The sequence below is a fragment of the Mustela erminea genome, chromosome 10 (assembly GCF_009829155.1).
Source record: "Mustela erminea isolate mMusErm1 chromosome 10, mMusErm1.Pri, whole genome shotgun sequence".
Taxonomy (NCBI): domain Eukaryota; kingdom Metazoa; phylum Chordata; class Mammalia; order Carnivora; family Mustelidae; genus Mustela; species Mustela erminea.
This window is the reverse complement of record NC_045623.1, coordinates 55152506-55174713: the sequence shown is the minus strand read 5'-3', so window position 1 is coordinate 55174713 and position 22208 is coordinate 55152506. Positions and strand designations below refer to the sequence as shown.

The window sequence follows — 22208 nt, the reverse complement described above, 5'->3', positions numbered from 1 at the left end:
TTGAAAGAGTTTTTCTTTTTCAACTCATTTCTACTAGACCATCTCTTTAGTTTCCCATTAAGAACCAGGGATCTAATCTCCTAGTGATTCTCTTGGTCCATAATACATTTGACATTCTTACGTATACTTTCTAGCCCCATGGGGGCCTGCATACATGCCTGCATATGTACACAAGTACACACATGTCTATCTGACTCACCGTGAAAAATATTTGAAAGCTTGTCTATCTTTTTAGCATTAATATTCCCTTTCTCTCTGTTTTGTTTTAATCTATGTGATTTAGCAAAAAGCCTACAGATGACACGGTGGCCCTTGCTCCCCTCTTTGGTCCACCATTAGAATCGGCTTTTGATGAACAGAAGACAGAAGGTAAAAAAAAAAAAAAAAAAAAAAATGTGTATCTCTATAGATTTTTTTCATTAAAGTATAATTTGCCTAGAATAAAGTTATGTGTTTTGAGCCATGTACCATCAGATCCTCATAGGAAAGAAAAGTTCTGATCTAGGGCATGTTGTTGGAACAAGAGTATCATTTGCAAACCTCCAGTACTTTAGGATGTGAAATTTTACTTCCGGAAATATCAAGTAGCTCACAAGTACACTTCTCAAAAGTGGTCAGGAAGAATTACTGCAAATGGATACGGATCACTGGGAATAAGTCAGGGAGTAAGTGCTCTGTGAGCCAGACGGTCATCATGGTAGATCCTGACCTTCACACTCCCAGGCAGAGTCACTGTCAGAGTGACCTGACCTCCCTGACCACATTTACTCTGTTCTCCACCTTGTCAGTGGAGGTGTCAGTTGGGTTGCTCACAACAGACTTGTTTGCAGTCTCAAGACCCAAGAATGACCTTGAATCATTGAGCAACTTACCAGTAATGTTGTGGGGAAAAAAATCAATTCGGCCATTATTACTGGGTTTACCTACTAAATATTTACTCCTAGAATTAAATATTTAACTTTTTAAAATTAACCATCTTTTTGAGATGGCTATAAATAATGTATATCTTGCTGACATAAGTGAAGCTTTTTATAAAAGGGATCTAATTTCTTCCTGAAGTGTATTTATGTCCAGTACATGTATCTCTGGTGTGTGGTAATATCATTTGATCTGAAAACACTATGGCTTATGTATTATGGATGTTATTTTTTATACCATTGGGCAAAGAAATCAAATCTAACTGTTAAAGGCAACAAGACTTGAAAACATAATGAGTAGACTAAGCTACAGAACCAAAAAGACTCCAAAGTACAGGGACTTAAACAATATAGAATATTATTTGTGTTTTATGTCAACAGTCTAAATTAAACAATATAGGACTGGTAGGATGGGTCTGCTATTCTTAACATATGGCCTTTTTCTCTGGGTCCAAAGGAGCTGATCCAGCTCTCATCATCTCCCAGTCAGAATAAAGTTAGGAGCTGGTGGAGGGCAGTGGGGGAAAGACCAGTATACTCACTGCCAACTCCCGTGAGAGCAAGCTCTGGGAGAGACATACATCACTTTGACCAGAGCTAGTCAGATAGAATTCAGTGTCATATGGCCAGACAGAACTTTTTAACAGCAGAAAAATGGAGAATCGATACTGAAAGAGAGCTAGCAGTCAACCACATCAAAACATTTTTCAATAACTTAGTTAGGAAAATGTGTCAGGAACATCCCTAAATTTCTCCTTCAGGGATTTGAATGTCTACAACTTAGAATCCTAAGTCGAGGTGGCCTTGCAATGAGGCTATCGGTTGTCTTATTAACTCAACTATGATCAGTTTTGTTTTTAAATGACTAAACTGTGTAGTGACTAAAGGTGGGATTTGATTTGTTGCCTTTGAATCTATCTATTAAAGGAATCCATGACTGTATGGAAACTGGATTTACAAAATAGAGAACAGTTCTTAAAAAAAATCAAGGTGGTGTCCCACATCAACTCCATGATCAAATCACATCTTTGGATAATATTTGCTTTCATGTTAAAACAGAACAGAACTAAGACCGTCTTTGGGTTTGTGATGGAGAGGAGATACACACCTGAACTTATCTATGGACCTGGCTTGCTTTGTCTTGAGGTGGTCTCATCCCCCAAAGTTCTATAAAGTTTCAACATTTGCACCAAGTACACTAGCTCTTTCAATATCCACACTCACCTTTCAGATCTACTCGCTCTCACTTCTTTTTATTGATTCTCACATCACTAATTAAAAACAGCCTGGGGGGATTAAAAAAATAAATAAATAAAAGGTCTGGGGAGGAAATATGTATTTTGGAGTCAAGTGTGCATGCCCAGGATCAGATCTTGGCTCCTCTACCTCTACAAGGTAGATCTTGGGCACATTATCTAATCACTTTAATCTTCGCTTCCTCTGCTGAAAATGGTACGAATATCAACCACCACTGGGTGGTGGTGTGCAGATTAGAATATCTAATATAATAGCTACTGGCCTTGGGATAAGTGTGTTATATGGAGTTTGTATACATTTATTTATATGTATTATCTCCTGTGATCCTTTTTAGTAACTTTCCGATTGCTCTTATTATCTCTACACTGAAGGAAGGGAAGCTCAGAGGTGCAACAACTGGCCCAAGGCCCTACAGCCTAGCTGTAGATACTGGATTCAAATCCACATCCCACTAACTTCCCAGCCTGTAATTTAGCACATAATGAATTACAAGCAGTGCCTATATAAATCCTGGCACTGGATACGTGCAGAGAAGACCTGGTTGTTTACATGGTTACCATAGCAATTTAAAAAATCAAAACAAGGAGACAGAAGAAATAGAAACAAATTAAGTTCAATGTCATTAGACCCATAGGCCTTAATTTCTCTGATTTTACTTTGGGTGTTGAAGCCCTTATTTATTTTTCTGGTTCTCTTAAGATATTTACCGAACATTTTTAGAATAATTTTGTTTCTCTTTATGATTATGGAAAAGGCTTATTTAAAGACACTATATGATCCTTTAAAGATACAAACCACTCTACAGAACCCAGGAGTTCTCATTTTTGAAAAATATTCACACCAAACTTTAAATAAACCAACTTGAAATGACCGTCCGTGGGATTAATGCCTGAACCTTCAAATGGGCGCCAGAAATAGGGCCAGTCCATGTTCTGCCTTTCAGAAAGTTCTTCAGTGACCAACCGGGAAGAAAATACAGATGCTGTATTTTGAAAATTTTTATTTAGGTATGTGTGCACACACAGACATCCCCACCATCACCACACACACACGCACGCACACACACACACACACTCCACTGCCACTTGCATTCTTCGCTTGAAAAGCACAAGGAGCAGCCCACTTCTAAATTACTTTGCTAGTACTGAGGCAAGTGGGAGATAATTTCGCAAAGCTCAACTTTACATTTTTTTTTTTAATCTCACCCTGGGAAATTTTCTTTTTATGTTTCCAGTTCCTTTAGATCAGCCTGAGATATGGGGTTCAGGCCAACCAATTAATCCAAGCATCGAGTCGCCAAAGTTAACAAGGCCTTTTCCCACTGGAAGTAAGTTATGTGTCTGCTCTGTCTGGAAAAATAAGTGACTCATTTTACTGTCTGTCTGCATGGTGAAATTAGGCAACTTGTAGAAAGTATGTAAGCAACGTTTGTATTATATAATATTAAAATAAGATGTGATTCTAATAGGCTTCAGAGTTAAAGGGGCCTAGGGCAGTTTGTCAGGGCAAGAATAATATATTAAAATAAAATTATTAACTTTGAATCATTATGTCTTCTGACATCCCATGGACACATTCCTTCCTTCATTCATTCAAGGTGCATCTACAACAGGGAGAAGCAAGGAAGGTAAAGAAACTTACAGTGCTCCAGCTACACACAATCACACAACACAGAAGTGAACAAATCAGATGGCCTCTGAGAGTCCTACAGGACAAGGAGGATGCATGGGACAGAAAGGACACACTGAGATGAAAGAGGGATAATTGGAGAGCAAGAGAAATGATGCTATTTGGTGGGAAGCTGAAACAGGAGGTCAGGACAAACTTGTCTCAAACCAGGGGCCATGAGCACTGCCATTCCAGGATGCTCCCCACTTCCTCCTGAAGATGAAGATGGCCCTTCACCTGTAGCGGGTTGGGCTGTTTGGCCTTAAATGGATTGCTCCTCCCGTCAAGCCACCTGTTTGATGGATTTCTTGAGTTCTCATTTCAGTGGACTTCCCATAGCATGTGTGCTTGAAAAAGCACTCCTTAAAATGTCTGTGGGAGGAAGACACGGTCTCAGAGAAAGGAGTTTGGAGGGATGGTGGGGTGCAGAGGATATTTTCATTTTGTGAAGCTCACATCTACACCAATTAATACCAGTTCAGCATGCCCAGGGTTCTGTTTTATGGGGCCTACAAATAATCACTGGAATTAACCAAGGGGATTCCTGATCAAAGGCCCGAGAGGTTGTTTGCTGGAGATACTGCTATAAAACCATGTGATCAGGTCTTTGCAAAGATATTTCTCTCATAAAACAGGATAGGAAAAACTGCATCGCCAATAGCTATTTTAAACATCTGAACTTTTAAAGGTGTGCTTTGAAAGAATTCGAATCCCAGTGCTGTGATTTTGAATGTTTCTCTCTGCCACTGGGAAATAAATCCAGTGAAAACGCTCTAACTTCCTTGAAAAGCTTTCTTTAGAGACCTGAGCCATCCAGCTTATTCCTAGAAAACCTGCCCTAAATGCCAGGAAAGTCCATAAATGAAATGTTTACCTAGATGAGGTATTGATTTTAAGAGCCATTATTGGCATTTTCGAGTTTTCCGATTTTTATGAGGTATTGTTACACTTAGTACAGCTGTTGTATAATCGATGTGTATTGTATACTTTTGCTCATTTTGTGCTTGCAGCATAAGTTTGCTATTTTAAATTGTTAGGGTCTTATGGTGTTTTATGTTTTTGTTGATTATGACCTGAATTTTCGGGGAGAAGCTTAGTCAAAAACAGAGCCCCTGATGGACTCCTAATTTCTACGGAAAAGCATGACCCATTGAGGTGTAGTCTCAGAAGCTCCTAACCTAAGATTAGGAACCACGTATTTCTGTGCTTTAGGATGATGCTGTCAGTCACGCCTGTTGTGTAGAGAGACAGGATGGTCTCTAAATTAAATGAAGTCAGGTGGGGGTGGAGTGACAGGAAGGAGCTCTTCCCAGTGCAAGCAGGCAAAGGGTACTGCCAGGCTCCCTCCGGCCAGGGCCCAGCTGACACGCTCCGCTTTTAGGTCATGGAAGGCTGGACTACATTCAAGATTCACAGACAAACTTGAGTCTAGTTTATGAGATCAGTGTGAACTCTTTGAATCTACCAAATGTAGCCAGTGACAGAAAAGCATGCATTTAAAGGGAGAGTAAGAAAAAAAAAAAAAAATGTACCTGTTGAAACAGGAATCCCTAACTTTTTTTTTTTTAAGATTTTTATTTATTTGAAAGACAGATCACAAGAAGTCAGAGAGGCAGGCAGAGAGAGAGAGAGAAGAGAAAGCAGGCTCCCTGCTGAGCAGAGAGCCCGATGCGGGGCTCCATCCCAGGATCCTGAGACCGTGACCTGAGCCAAAGGCAGAGGCTTTAACCCACTGAGCCACCCAGGCTCACCAGGAATCCCTAATTTTGCCTACAAAATGACAAGTCCAGTTCAGAAGGCTGAGTCTTTGGGCTGGGGCCATAAGACAGAACTTTTTCTATCTCAAGGGATTTGGTTCACCATCATTTTTACAAGGAATCTGTGTGTTCTTTGTTGCTCCCAATGATACTGCCTCAACTTTTAAAAATATACTAAAAGTTAAGATGTATAACTTTAATACATCTTTCCAGACTCAGTCTAGGCAATATTATACTGACTATATTAAAACCCCCTCACCCAATATGGTAAGTGCTGTGAATTGTGTAAGACTGATGAATCACAGACCTGTACCCCTGAAACAAATAATACCTTATAAGTTAAGTAAAAAAAAAAACAAAAAACAAACAAAAAAAAACCCTCACCCAAGCCTCCATCAAGACATTCTCATTCCCTTCACCATACCCTGGATTGTGATCATCTGTAAACGTGGTATTCATCCATTCAATCATAAATTCCTTAACCTACAGAGGTTTCTTTTGTTCAACCCTGTGCCCCCAGTTCCTAGTACAATATGAAACTTTGCCGGTGCTTGAAGTTTGTCAAATAAACGGATGAATGAATAAAATGATGACATTAGTATCGTTATCACCTGACATCCTTTTGACAGATTCCTTTCATCATTAACTGGAAGAATCTGGTTTATGCCTCCATCAGAAAGGATGAATACCCAACTTTTGTATCAACATGGACGGGACTGGAGGAGATTATACTGAGTGAAATAAGTCAAGCAGAGAGAGTCAATCATCATATGGGTTCACTTATTTGTGGAGCATAAGAAATAACACGGAGGACATGGGGAGATGGAGAGGAGAAGGGAGTTGGGGAAATTGGAGGGGGAGACAAACCATGAGAATGTGGACTCTGAAAAACAATCTGAGGGTTTTGAAGGGGCGGGGGGTGGGAGGTTGGGGGAGACTGGTGGTGGGTATTATGGAGGGCACATATTGCATGGAGCACTGAGTGTGGCGCATAAACAAAGAACTCTGGTACTCTGAAAAGAAATTTATTAAAAATTAAGAAAAATAAATAAATAGGATAAACTAAAAAATAAAAAATAAATAGGATAAACTGATCCTGGGGGTGTGGGGAGGGAAGAATCTGAATCTGAATGGGTCTTGCTTCCGTTTCTTAGCCCTGAATTGAGAAACTGACCACTAATGGTTATAACATTTCCAATAGCAGGGATATGAATGAAAACCCAAATCCTGCTTACCTACAGAAGATTTGTAACTTACAGAGAAAGTGATCATTGATGCTTGGTTTCTCGTGTCTTTGCAGCACCTCCACCACTGCCTCCCAAAAATGTACCAGCCACCCCACCCCGAACAGGCTCCCCGCTCACAGTTGCACCCGGTAAGTTTCAGTTTGTTTGGTGCTGGGAGGATAACAATCAGCAGTGGCCCTGGACTTCAACCTGCCCCGGACGTGTCAGGAGCTGTAGAGACTCCAGGATGAAAATATTTGCACTGGGCTTTCCTTCCATGACAATTTACTATGCAGACTTATTTTAAAGTATCACTTTCTGGTTTCACAAAAAGGTTCTCTTTCTCAACTCATTTTTCCTCGGTATCATTTTGTTGAATGAAGGCTGCATTTACTTGTGAGATGAAAGAAAAAGAAAATCTCAATATTCCAAGTCTTCGTCCAATTGGCATTTCCCTTTGTTGGATCTCATGTTAACGATTTACAAATTAAAAATCTCAAGGCACAATTCATATTTTTCCCAAGAGCCAATCATTGTTTTTCTAGAATTAAAACTGCCTAAGCTACAAAGACATAGAATGGTTCCCAGGATGTACAGTCTATGGGTGAGCTTGGGAGGTGGGGAATTTTTTCCCCCCAGGAATCATTATTATCCTGTGGCAAAGAGCTAGTGTAAGGATAATGAAATATGGAAAAGAATTGCCACATGTCTTTAAACAGACCTTTTCTAGGGCATCTCTTTACCTTCTATTAAAATCAATATTACATACTCATGCAATTTATAATCTACCTTGTCCTCCTGGGCCAGGAAGTCAAAGCAGTAATTGCTATGTGATGTGTCTGGGCCCTTCGAATATGGTTCCTTATCCCCTTTGGAATGCTATTGCTGCTTTGTCCTTTGCTATTTTTGCAGCCTGGTGAGTTTGATAGCTACAGGGTATGTATTTATCTACAAGACCAAGTGCAATGCATAGTCATTTTTTGAAATTCATATTGATTAAAACCCAGCGAAGAGTCATCCAGAGAGTCACAGGTAAAGGTGTTTGCAAGTTCAAATCATTTTGGCTCCTTGTATTCCCATAAATACTTTAGGTATAAATAAATCCACCAGCGACAATATTATAAATAGTGTGGGGCATGCAACCTGCTACCCCATTTATCTGTAGCCTTGGAGCCCTGAAGGTTAATTCTTTTCTATCATGAAATATGGAAGAACCAAGCCAGTTCTTAGAACCAATGAGTTATTTAAAGATGCTTCAGCTCGTGCTTTGCAATCACTCAGGGAACAGCTTCTAATTTCGATAACCTCCGTGGGTAGAAAGTGTACTGCTTCATGTTGCAGTTGCTTTCAAGCATTTCCTGCCAAGTGTAGAAGGTAGTTTTGAATTTTTGTCTCTTATCACTGATAAGAATTAAAGAGAAGAGCTGAGGCTGATGTTGTAGCAAAACCGAGAATTTTCTGTTTCATGGCTCCAGATAGATGTAGATCACAGTTATACCTACAATGTTCACAGCTTAGACTTGATGAGAAAAGAAATGATCAAGATGTTTTGACAGTTTTCCTCCCTATTAAACACCTATACAGGTAACAGTTCTGATAAGTAGTAGATGTCTTCTCAATAACCTGTGTGTGTTGAATGTGGGATGTATATGTGTGTGTTTGTAAATATACGTGTGGGGATATTTCTTTAAATGACCTTTGTATTGTGTTTCTGGTGTTTTTAAGGCAGAGGATGTACAGCTGATTTTGATACAATAGTTTTTTTAAACTAACAGATATTCTTAGATTCGGCATACATTTTAATAAGCTGGAACAGACAGTCTTGATCAAATATGAGGGTGATTCTCGGCTGTCAATTATTTTTCTACGGGGTTGTCTATAGGCTAGACTTTCTGAAGGGACCTCCCTTTTGGAATTGCAGTTCCAGAGCCTGAACTCTGTGAACCTCTTCCGAGCGCAGCCTTTTCAAAGAGATCACCCTTCGCACTCTTGTGAGCAGCCTTTGAGAGCGGAAGAGCACTCAGCGCCCCACGGTGGTAAAAGTAGCTACCTGGGGTCACCCAGCAGAAAGGGTAAAACCACAATCTAAAAAAGTGATGCTCACATTATGGGGGCAGAGAATGCTCTCCTCACCTTCAGCTCTGATCCGGGTTATTTTCACACCTTGCAGGGCAATCTGTTTACCATGCTTTGCCTCACCCCTCCCGCCCCCGCCCCATACAAATAATTTTCACCAAGTCAATTAAAGTTAAAAATCAACTACTTTAACCACAGGAAATGACCAGTCAGCCACAGAGGCCAAAATTGAAAAACTACCATCAATCAATGACTTGGACAGCATTTTTGGGCCCGTGTTATCCCCCAAGTCTGTTGCTGTTAATGCTGAAGAAAAGTGGGTCCTTTTTTCTGATACGTCCCCGGAACGTGTTACTCCAGAGTTGACTCCAAGGGAAAAGGTGGTGTCCCCACCAGCTGCATCAGACAACCCATCTGACTCCCCAGCTCCGGGCCCTCCGGGCCCTCCAGGCCCCCCAGGACCCCCAGGACCCTCTGGTGGTCCTCGCAATGTACCGTCGCCGCTCAATTTAGAAGAAGTCCAGAAGAAAATCGCTGAGCAGACCTTCATTAAAGATGATTACTTAGAAACAATCTCATCTCCCAAAGATTTTGGGTTGGGACAGAGAGCGACCCCACCTCCCCCACCACCACCCACCTACAGGACTGTGGTTTCATCCCCTGGACCTGGCTCGGGCAGTGGTACGGGGACCACCAGTGGTACGTCTTACTGTTTGAGTGTGCTTCATGTGACGGGGAATGGCCGTGGCTGCTGCAGCGTGAGCAACACCCTCCTCCTGCCTGGCAGTTGGCTTTAGAGCTTCAGCCATCCCTCCTCTGGTCTGGGTGTTCTGTGGCCCCATGGCATGTCCTAGTGCATCGAATGCTCACCCTCATAGTGCAAGTCTGTGATGTGTTCTGCCCTGCACCCTGGTCCCAGCGCTCCTTGGGAGCGCCCTGCCTTCCACCCTGCTGTTAAGAAGTGCATATTTTTTAAAGAAGCTGCTTTGTCATTGTTTGGACTTCAGGAAAGTTCTAGAAAGGCAGATTTCCTAGCCTAGAGTTTCATGTTAAGTGTCTAATTTCCCTGTCAGATGCCTGTACAAGGACGTTTTTTAGTTTGTTTTATTTTGTTTTCAGCTTTATTATCATTGGCAAAATTATAAGATATTTAAAGTGTACAGTGTGATGACTTGAGCTATAGATTTATATACACAGTGAAAGGACTCTTCCCATCGAGTTAATTAATACACCACATATTTACCTTTGAGGGGTGGGGTTGGATAGGGAGAAGGCAAGGACATTAAGCTCTATTCTCTCAACAAATTACAATTATACGATATGGTGTCATCAATCATACAATACAATTATACAATACAACACAACACCGTGTTATGCATTAGCTTCTCAGACTGTATTCATCTTATAACTGAAAGTTTATACTGTTTTTTCCCAAGGGTCCTAATTTTGGTAGGTAGGTCACGGTGTTCTTTCTTTTTCTACTTTTTTTTTTTTCCCAGTTCTTTCTTTTTCCGTAGAGGGAGAACCATGTTAACCCCTCTAATTACTTCAGAAAAAAAGAAGTAGGGTTTGAAAATGAGATTCTTAGGGGACAGCAAAAAGAACGTACCTTACTACATCCACAGTGTATCAAGTTCCCCTGAAGACAAATTATTCTCTGATTTTATCTTGGTAAGCTCATCAGCTGTGAAGTAAACTCAAAGCATGGTGACAGGGGATGGGGAAGTCTGTCAGAAATGGACATTTAGGACTTCCTGTGCAAATGTTGATGTTGAACCTGACATTTTGGTTTCCCTTCTTTGAAGCTTCAGTTTGAGTTCCCATCATATAAGAGGATGGCAACACCTGCCATGCACGCTGAAGAAAGATCAAGATTTTCTAATGTCTCTTCTTCCATATTTTTTCTCCTACTGTTGCTCACATTGATCTGGCAAGAACCAGCCCCCTCTGCCCCCGGGGCCTTCCCTCCTGTGCCTGTAGGTTTAGTTTAGGCACCTTCTGAGTACCATGAGTTTTTTGTTTTTCATTTGCTTTGGAAGAGGTGACCAAGTTTATGCTATTTCCATGCAGTAAGAGACCGGAAGGAAAGACATTTGTCTCCACTCTAATACTCATTAATCATTGCTGCCTCTTTCAGTGGAGTAAGTTCAGGGCTTGCTCTGTGTTTAAGAATTCCTGTGCTTCAAGCATCCAGTCTGATCAAGGAGAGGGCTGGAGAGTCACCTATACCCCACACAAAATCAATGTTTTTCTATCACTGCTTGTGTCCCGGGTGCCTTCCTCCACCGAAGAAGGACAACTACCTAATATGCAAATAAATTTGGGGCATATTGTGTTAAAACAAAATTAGCAGTTTTCTTTACCACAGGACCCCTGAGAACCTTTAATTTGCCAAGAATAACAGCTATAGTTTCTTTTCCTGGTTATCATCTTAATCCTATGTGCACATTGCTTCGTCCTTACAACAATCCCATGTGATAAATGCTCTCTTATTTCTCCTGTTTTGCAGCTGTGTGAACTTGGGAATACTGAGGCTCAGAGATGTCAAGTAATTTTCCCAAGTTTACACAGCTACAGGTGACAGACTTGGGATACTCAGTCATACTCAGGTCTGTCTGATTCTAAGCCTGAGTTCTTAACCCCAGGGCTCTCCAGGCACTCTTTTTTTTTTTTAGCATAACAGAATTCATTGTTTATGCACCACACCCAGTGCTCCATGCAATACGTGCCCTCCATAATACCCACCACCGGGCTCCCTGCCCTTCAGAACCCTCAGATTGTTTTTCAGAGTCCATAGTCTCTCATGGTTCATCTCCCCTTCCAATTTCCCTCAACTCCCTTCTCTCCATCTCCCCATGACCTCCATGTTATTTCTTATGCTCCACTACTCTTAAAGTTTAGTTACAAAATCTCCCAAACTTATTTGACCACTGACACCCACCTGTCGGGACCTGTGTCATCAACAGGGTCACCAACAATTCTCTCAAAACCCACTCTCTCTGCACCTCTCAATAATTCTAAAGGGTTAGAGCACCCACCTTCATCCTCTGTTGCATTTTTAGATCATTTTGGAGATATAAGCCTCCTTACTTAACTGTAAAGGTAATAAAAGAATCGTAATTAAAGCCTTCATTTCAAACTTCAGACCTGTCTCCTGTCAGAGAGGGGAGTGCTTCCAGAGTCTTTTTTTTTTTTTTAATAAACATATATTTTTTATCCCCAGGGGTACAGGTCTGTGAATCACAAGGTTTACACACTTCACAGCACTCACCAAAGGCTTCCAGAGTCTTAATGGTGCTCTCCTCCCAGAACGAGGCTCTCAGTCTTCTGAAAAGACTTCTAGAGGAATAACCCCCTTGTTCCAGTGGTGGGTCACTGTGCTTGCCTCAAAATGAACAGGTTTAGTTGGGGAAGGGAGGACAGGGCAGAGTTGTCGCTCATCTGTTTCTTCCATCACCTTCCACAAGACTCTGGAAGATATTTAATTGAATTGACCACTGATCTAATGAGTGAAGAAGGGAGCCTTAGCTTTCTTTCTGAAATCTTCAAGAATTTTGTTGTCATTTCTCTGTTTAGCTTCATAAATCATTTGAAATTATTTTTAGGTGTTACCAGTAAAGATTATTGATTCTTAATAATTGAGCTGGAAAAAAAAAAACCCTATACTTTGCAGATAAAAGATTGAATTTCTAAGTGGAAGATTGAACTGGGTCAATGAAGCTCATGAATAAATAAAACTTTGCACAATTATCTCCTTAATTAAGTCCCAGTTTATTTGCCATTTAATGTTTTATTGATGGAATATACACAGACTAGCAGAAATGTAAATTTATGATTAAGATAATGGGAGATGGCCTCATGTTTTAAAAATGAGCCATGCTTCTCAAGAGCTCCTTTTTATAAAACTTAGTCTGATAACACTAGTTTTCCTGTACATCTCAAACTATATTTAACTAGGCACCATTATGCTTAATTTTAAAATTTCACTCACTTCGTCACTGACCAAGTGCAGACATTACATGAAGCCTTGTGAATCAGTTGAGTTACCTGATGTTGAAAAGCAATTGAAAGTTAAGAATTTGTTCCAAGAACTTCCATTTCCTTAGGGCAAAGTTATAAATACCTAGTTTGGCCAGAACTTTGCTTTATTGGAATGGAGATGATGATTCTCTTGGCAAAAGCCATTTCTTCTCCCTTGTGGGTGGTGTGGCAGGGAATGGGACAGAGAAAGAGTTCTATTGGCCTGTAGAGACCAGGTAAGGAGAGGTATCCATAAAGATAGAATGTTTAGTGCAACACTTTCCAACATGAGAAACTAAGGCAATATTAGATGTTACACACACACACACACACACACACACACACACACACACACACACACATATATAAACAAATGAGTGTGAGCTAACTGGGGTTGACCTAAAGAATATATTTCCTAACTACAAGTCTTATAGAGTGGCAGAGTCCAAATAGGGAAGCCACTAGCCAACAAAGAAAGACGGAAGTTGAAGCAGTGATTATGTGGCTACCAAAAAAACTATATTAGAACTTCAAGTTGAAGCAGCAAATGGGTTGAAAGCCTGTCAATGGCTGTCAACTTTCTGAAGTTGACGGGTGATTTTCAAAGTTAAATCTGAAACAGCGAATGTCCAGGTTTTTTCCCAGCACAGCTCTTGGGAATAAACACTGCTTGTAGAAGAAATGAAGGTATAATTCCAGGTCAAAGAATGAGGCTAGAGACCTACAAATAGTCTTCTAGAATATGAAACAATTGTGTGATCTCACAAAAGCATGGGAAGTCTCAGTTCAGTTATAAAATTCCCCTTAGGCCCTGACTACCCTCTGCTGAACCTCAGGGTTCTGTCAAGAGGGTTTTGCCTCTTAAGCAGTGCCTCAGTGTCTTTCAAACTGCACAACAAGTCAGTTAAATCAATCCAGTTAGGAAAAAGTGAGAGGAAGAGAAAAACATTTAACTAGCCACTTTTTTCTTTGCTTTTAGTTGTGTCTACAGGAAAAGACAGTCTTTACCATCATCGTCAACATCTATTTCCTTTTATTTGGGTAGCATTTTATAGTTTAATAAACACTTGATATGCATTTTCCATTTCCACTGTTATAACCACCTTGTAAGGTGGAAATGTCTCATTTTTTAAAATAAGAAGCTGAGGTTCAGAGAGGTTAAGATCCCACAGCCGGTAAGAGGCAGGCAAGGCCAGAACTCAGATCATCTGCCCTTTCATTCAGTTTTTTTCATTAACTTTCCCAAGCACTACTGACAAGGATTTTCAAAACTTTCCCTCTTAGAACATGTAGAAAAAAGATAAGCAGCTGACCTTTTCCTGAGCTTGATTCAGAAGACTATTTCTTGGAAATAGAACCATGGATAGATATTTTGAACCATTCCTATGGCGTGGTTTTCCAATGAAACAGAACCTAGAAAAAGCCCCATGCAACTTCCTGACAACGACTTTGTTGTTTAAAGGTTTATTTTCCATCTCTCTGCTGTCACTTCTGTTTCCTTGAAAACATCCTGGGTGTCAGTCTATTAAGTCAAAAGGAAAACTTTGTAGTGGGACCTGTCAAAACATATCTTCTTTTTTTAATTCAAGAAAAGATTAGCCAAAGACTAAAAATATTTACGTTGAGAGAGATATGTTCAAGCTGCTGTTGCAAAAGTGAGGGCAGACGTTGTGCAAAATGTGGGACTTCACATTCTATCTAAAGCTACAAGACACTGCATTTAAGAGCTTGGGCCTTGGACTTAAATCAACTATCCGAGTTATGGGACCTTGAACAAGTTACCCAATATCTCTGAGCTCTAGCTCTGATTGTTGTAACTATAGTACATTCCTACAAAACTTGGTGTGGGATAAAATAATGCATGTGAAGCGCCTAGCATTGATCTTGACCCAATAAAATAAAAAGTAAGAATACAGAAAAGAAGGTGATGGGGTGGAGAGGCAGTAGAGATAGGGATGGAGAAGACAGTAATTTTAGTAGGGTTTCACACTAATGAAACTACACATAGAACAAACAGCACATGGAAACACAGCACAATCACTATTTCAGGTTGTATTTAAATAAAGGGAGCAAGGTTTACCCCCCAGGGACTCTCCTAAGATGAGAGCAGATTCCAAGATGATGGGTTTTGCTTTTCAACTTCAAAGCTCTTTGGGAATCCGAAGATCTGGAGATGGAGACCAGCATCTTGCTGATCTGGGTTTCTCCAGAAAGCACAGTTTTGTGGCATGTTGGATGGGAGGAGAGGAGTGGGCAGTTATTTTCCTGAGGCGGGATTTCTTAGAATTTTCTTGGAATGATCTGATACCTGTGCTTCTAACCGAAGTGACAAAACCTCCCGAGTTGGTTGGACCTTTTCTGAATAAGCACTGTTTGCAATATCGAGCAGAATTTCTTCAGGTTTGGAATCAAGTAGTTAATCCACGCCCCCTAGTGATCTGACTAAGGATAGTCTGACCCCCTGAGTCTCAAGACCCTACTGGTGTGCTGATTAGTGTGCATGCCGGCCTCTGTGTGTCTTCTGTGTTTCCCATGTTTGTCATTGACAGCCAGAAAAGTAAATCCAAGAGGGTCTTTTCAAAATCACCACAAAAATCATCATGGGCCAACTCTACGTAGAACAGATTCCTAAACAGCGTCCTTCAAAAAATGCAATCCTCTAAATTTAGTGTAATTCTGTTATTAAGATTCTAACTGCAAATTGCTCGTGTAACATTTCTTTCCTATATTCTGTCCTTTGCTTGCCATCAAGTGTTTACTTTTATTTATTAAAGTTTGCATTCATATTCTGAAGCACAGTAAAAAGGATAATTCTCTTATACATGTTTAAATATATATATATGTATATGTATGTATGCATATGTATATATATAATGCGGAAAAATCATTCACCTTCCTTCAAGGTCTAACCTCCACTTTCACCTTGGACATAAATTCTGAATATGTCAAAACAAGAGAATCTATTAGAAGTTTGGTGTGTATGTGGTGAAAATGAAAGGTCCCCACCACCAGGCTGAAAGGGATTGAAAGCGTATTTTCCATCACAGAGAATAATCGGATTTACCTTTCGCTGGGTGTCACATGACAACAAAAGGCAATAAGCTTCAGCTTCTGCCATCAACTCTAGTTCAACGGAGTGATTTTTTTTTTCTTTATTAAAAAAAAAGAAAAAAACACACATACACACTAGATGCTAGAGTGTTGAGTGTACTAACTGCTGGGGTGAAGAAAAGTGTCCCGGGCTGGCGCTGTACTGGGAGGAAGGGGAAGGGGGATTCGGCCATGACTGCTCTCAGCCACACGCATTTAGGGCCACTGTTGTTAATACCAGCTTGTTTTTCAGGTGCGTCATCACCAGCTAGACCAGCCACTCCCTTGGTTCCCTGCAGCAGCACCACCCCTCCGCCGCCACCTCCCCGGCCTCCATCTCGGCCAAAGCTACCTCCAGGAAAACCTGGAGTTGGAGATGTGGTACGTTCCCTTCTGCCCTGGCTTGCTCAGAGACTCACGGTGAGAATGACAAACAGAAGCCAAAATGCTGCAACACAGGCTACCTCCATGGCCTCGTACGAATGACCCTGACAGGTGGTATCTGAAAGGCAGTCACTGCAGCATGGGTATACATTTCAACCCTCCCTCCCTCAATTTCTACCATCTTTCAAGTCGGGATCTAAAATGATAGGATTAGGAGGCTGGGGTTCTCAGTTCTGCTACAGTGCATCTGGGGCAAATTAGTAATGCTCAATTGTGCTAAGTCCTTTAGAAAGAGAGAGGTTTCCTTTCACCCTATTTATCTGGTTTGGGAAGACTCCAAAAGAGGTAGGTCCTGGTTTCCATCCCCAGACTAAGAGAATTTATTGGTGTTAAGCACACCATGTGAATATAGAGGAGGATGGTAGCCTGATAAATTTGTTCCAGAAGTTTCTTGCATCATGTTTTAAGGCTGAAGAGGTGACATTCTGTGTGAACAATTAAGAGACTTCTGGAAGAGGACCATTTCTTTGCTGTCCATGCACAGAAGTTACAATCTAGTGATGTCCATAATATTTGGTTTAGCTAGCTCAGTTGAGTATACTGTATTTAAATATGTTTAAATGGGTATAAGCTATCACAGGAGGTTACCTGCACACCATAGTTTGTGGTTCCTCTAACTCCATCCACAAGCCCCTATAGAGATAGAATCAATTTCAAAATAAAAAATGGTGTCGCCTATACTCTTTTAAGAACCTGAGTTGTCATATCCAGGGCTGGAAGGTGTCAATAACACGGAACAAGTGTATCTAATTTTCTTCTCTTTTCTTCTTCCTGCAGCCCAGACCTTTTAGCCCTCCCATACATTCTTCCAGCCCTCCTCCGATAGCACCCCTTGCCCGAGCTGAAAGTACCTCTTCAATATCATCCACCAATTCCTTGAGCGCAGCCACCACTCCCACAGTTGGTAAAAATTATCTCCTGTCTTTTAATCCGTTTGTTGTTTTGACTGGCTATTTTGTATGATCTGAAAACCTCAAGGCCCTGTACTTCTGGTTGAAATTGTTTTGCTCTGTGTTCTGCTACTATCAGCTGACTCTTCTCTTGAAAGCACCTTCTCAGCAAAGGAGGCAAAATGCTTCAACTAAGCAAATAAACAAATAAAAGATCATTTACACCTGTATTTTGCAGGAATTCTCTTATGCTATTCCATACAGAGCTACTCATAAAAGTAAAGAAAAAATCATCAAATAAGGTCCTGTAATTTGCATATTATTACTATAATAAAACTAGTCTCCTTTGAGGAGGAATGTTTATTTAAGTTCTAGTCGTGTACCACATGAGAAATCACAAAATTCAATCTTTTATTTTCTTAAAGCTTTCATTTCTTCATCACTTTTGGTTGTCCTTATGTTGACAGATGGTATAAGTGTTGGCATTGTGGGACTTGAGCAAACTTTGTGACATTCTTTTCTAGTGCATTTCAGTGATGTGTGGTCAGTTTTCCCTGAGAAATAAGTCATTGCTGGCATTTTCAGTAAATGCCTTTGTGCCTCTTTCCTTCTGGTGTGATGAAAGTCAAGAGTTGAGACTGGCTGCTCAGCTGGTTGGTTTTCCCAGGTTTAAATGCCTCATTTTGCCCAGAGCATCTTTCCTCTTCCCAAGGCTCATCTCTCTGGACCTCTTTACCCGTCTTCCATAAGCAGTTGTCTCTCTCGTGTTTGCATGGTATCTCTAACCTGGGGCTCTGCCCTTCCATTTTCTCCCACTGGCTTCCTTTATTGTCTGAATTCCCCTCCAAGTCTTCCATATTGTCAACCAGCTGGCCCCTCCTGCACTGCTTGGGAGAATCATTAACTCAAAGCTGAATAAATCCCTGCTATCATTTACCCAAGAAGAGCATGACCATGTGAGTACTTTGATCAAAGCCTGAAGCTCTTCTGGAGAATTCCCTATTTTCCCAGGGATATGAATGAAGGTGTGCCTCATAGGGGCCCCAAAGAGAATTTCAATTATATCATGTGTTCTCTATTTTTAATCAGACTAGCCCCGAACAATCCTTCAAATTTGGTAAAAATATAGTCAGTTATTCATGAACAGATACTTAACATTATTAATATAGCCAAGTTCTGTTTTTCTCTGCATCATCCTTTGAGGTAACTTGGGGCTTCCTATTTTAAGATGCCTGTTCAGTCAGTTCTCTCTGGAGTCTTTTGTTTGTTTTTTCTTTAATGTCCCAACTTTGGGGGAACACTGTTTAATACTCCTAATTGCTACAGCCATTTCCCCTTCTTGCTCTGTTTTGTTGTTGTTGTTGTTGTTGTTGTTTGTTTTTGTTTTTGTTTTATTTGGAGGCTTTTGTTTGGGGTTGGTTTTTCCTCAAGATTAGTTGTCCCACCAACTCTGATTTTCCTGGATGGTCAGAGAGGAAAGTAAGAAGCATAAACTCTCCCTTGCAAAGGAGACCTCAACTGACCTCAGATGACTGACTAACATATTCTTTAAACTCATTGAGATTCATAGAGAAAATGACACACACAGAGAATTTGAACTGTGTCCATGTTTTATACAATGTGTTTTTATACTCCCTGCCACAGAAGTCTCAAATCCTGGCTAGTGACTTTGATTCTTAGCACAACCAGTATGCATTCTTTCAGGATGAATGACAGAGGGGTTAATTATATAATTATATATATATATCCCTAAGAAGATACTTATATTGCCTCATTGCTGAGGACCATTCTGATTTGTTTGATTCTGGGGTTTTGGCGGGGGGGGGGGGGGTTGTTGTATTTTGTTTGTTTTTTTGGTTGTCCTCTTCCTCATGATCCTGTTCTTTACTTCCTGCTGCTGTGCGTCACCTGACAGCCACTTCCCTCTGACGTAAATGTCCTGTCAGATGGGTGCCTGGCAGCTCCTATGTATTGCTGTTTATCTCTTTTTGGAGAGGATGTGCTTTGGCTGTTCAGCACCAAAGAGCTGACTATTCATGACTGACTTGGAATGTCAACTTCATGCAGTCAAATGGCTTGCGGGGGATAGAGAATTTCAGCAGCAAACTTTTGAGATTGGTGGCTCAACATTTCCCTCCTACCACACAATACTTTTTTGACATTTCCTATGACATCTGAGCCAATGGGTCAAGTGTGGTGGAAACTTTGTATGTATTTATTTGTACTGGCTTATCGCATAGTGGAATGCAATCCAAGCACTAAACTTTTTAAAGAATATGCTCCCAAAATTTGGACATAAAATGTTTCATGAAAGCTGTGATTATAAAGTAGAAAATCTAATGACGCACCTGAAAATAGGACTTTCTGTACATTTCTGAATTTAAGAAGATACATTATTATTTTATATATGACTAAGAAAGGGAGGGGAAAACTTTAAAGTAAGCTAACAGTGCTTTCTTATCACACTTAATTCTCAAACTCATTCCAATTCCAGAGATATTAAATGTGAAAAAGTGCACATATCAGAATCAATGAAATATAGTATACTCCTTTTGCACTAGAAACACTCAGAAGACCTTCACTATTTGATTTTGGGGGAAAATCCTACTAATTTTACAGGAATAGAGAAAAATGTTTAAAATTAGTCTAAGAAACAAGCAAACTTTTAGACATTTAGAGATAAACAGAGTTACGTCTAACTTCAATATCCATTTTTCTTACTTTTTTTCTTATTTCTACGCTGAGAGTTAGGGGTTTTTTTTTTTTTTTCTTTTTAGTACTCAAATGTAGTAACAATACCATGAAGACAATTTTTTCATTGTTAAATGAAAAAATACATATATTATTAATTGTATTGTTAATTATATTCCTTCTCTGTTAACTATGCAGTTTCAACTGCATCTTTAACATCCTCTCAGAAATCTGAATGAATGAAAAGTAACCATTTACAGGCATCAAAGGAAACGTAGGTGGATTTTGATGTTTCCTTTGGCGTAGAACTCTAAGCAAAAGTGATTTATATTTGGTACTGGAATAGTAGCTGTAGCATCTAAATCTTACAATATTTTATCCAAGTCTTTGTCCCTCCAGGCTGGGTGGCAATTCTGAATTGGATGAATATTCTTTTAAAAATATTTGTATTAATGCCAATAACTCTGCACAGAAAGACCTTTGGAGATGGATATCCCTGGTCTCAACTAAAAATTCTTACTATATATATACATATACATATATATGTGTATATATATATATATATATAATTTTATCTTATTTTATTTTACTTTATTTTATATATATATATATGGTTTTGGGGTTTTTTTTTGAAAGATGTCTCTAGTTCTGACTTCCCCATCCCAGACCAATCTGAGGCAATTTCCATTGTTAGTTCCTAAGGAAATTCTTTTCTTCTGTACTTAATTTGAGTGTTGCCCTTATTTAAAGCAACCACAGAGCCATCCAATAATTCACCTGTTAAGTTTCCCAATTTAGTTATGATGTTTTCTTTGAAGCCCTCAATATCCACAACGACCACAAAAAAATTATGAGCATGTTATTCAGCTCTGTGTAACTTCTTTTGTAACTTCAATTCAAAAAACAAATGGCAATATTGGAGGCCCATTTTTTGGGGTATGCGAATTCTTGCCTTCTATTCTTTCTTTTTAAGTTTGTTTTTTCTTTTAATCCCATATAGTTAACATACAGTATTATATTAGTTTCAGGTGTACATTATAGTGATCAACAATTCTATATATTACTCAGTGCTCATCATGATGGAGGCTCCTCATTTTAAAGAAATTGTAAATACGAAGTTAGTTCTTCAAAGGGAAGAAATATCCTCCATCATTTCCCACTAACAGGTATGAAAGAGTATTGCAACATTCAGTTACTGCCAACGTAACTGTTTTGCTTCATATTTTCTGGACAGATTATGGAGTGTCCTTCTTAGTGCCATGCCCTGTTCCTCTCCTATAAATATTATATGCATTGTGTTAACTTGTTCTAGCCACCAAGGAAGCCACCTGTATAATAAATGCTGATTGACAGGTGCTATCCTAGAACCTTAAAAACTGACAAAGAATTTCTTTTCCTGCTTTGCTTCCTAAATCAAGGAGGCAAGCCGGTGGGATATTTTTTCCAAGAAACAATGTTTACAGAATAATTTTACTACCCTCATCAAATTCCTTATCCTCTCTACATTGTAGGGAGGATTCTCCCTTATGCTGTTTATATAGATTTTATTCAATTCTTAATTTAAGCTATAATAATACTCTTAACACCTGTGGAATCAGGCACTTTTTTTTTTTTATCGCAAAGCATAGAACTCCAATTACCTGTGTTTGTTAGTTGGTGAGAAAGGAGACCATGTGCAAAGATCTGGAATGGTTGGGATCCAGAGCAACTGTTGTGATCAATTTACAAAGACATTTGGCCATAGCTGGATACCATAGCCAAAGATGGAATTACAGTAATGTTGTCCAAAATTATTAGGCCATAACAACTAAAGATGGGCTCAAGGCAAACTAAATTTGGATACCAATGAGTTTGAAATGGGATACTTCATTCAACAACCTCAGATTTATACTGTTGCTTTTTTTTTAGTCTTGTTGAAAGCTTACTCTTACCCATCGGGGCAGAGAGAAGTTGTATTCTGAGTGACCCTGTGTACCAAGAGGTTCTATTGATGGACATATGTCTGGCCACTTGAGAACTGTGTCTGAGTGAAATGCACTTACACAAGACAATTACTAATGATAGTGCCTTTAACAATTCCCTGAAAAGGTGGGAACGTGATTTCCTCCATGGAGCTGACTTCAGCCAAATTCACAGATACTGAATTTTTAATTTTAAAATTTTTAATTTTTT

At 39.7% G+C, this 22208-nt stretch overlaps 1 protein-coding gene across 30 annotated transcripts in view; it reads left to right on the top strand.

Annotated features, from left to right (window-relative positions):
• SGIP1 (SH3GL interacting endocytic adaptor 1) overlaps positions 1–22208 on the top strand; it is a 207391-nt gene that overhangs the window by 134035 nt on the left and 51148 nt on the right. For 18 of the 30 annotated variants that reach the window (XM_032302807.1, XM_032302809.1, XM_032302808.1 and 15 more), the window contains 6 exons: positions 284–369; positions 3409–3501; positions 6900–6974; positions 9100–9600; positions 16265–16392; positions 17233–17359. In XM_032302807.1, the coding sequence (XP_032158698.1) occupies positions 284–369; positions 3409–3501; positions 6900–6974; positions 9100–9600; positions 16265–16392; positions 17233–17359 (1010 nt within the window). The remainder of the gene's footprint in view (positions 1–283; positions 370–3408; positions 3502–6899; positions 6975–9099; positions 9601–16264; positions 16393–17232; positions 17360–22208) is intronic. The other 12 variants (XM_032302824.1, XM_032302827.1, XM_032302825.1 and 9 more) reach the window with 1 other exon arrangement.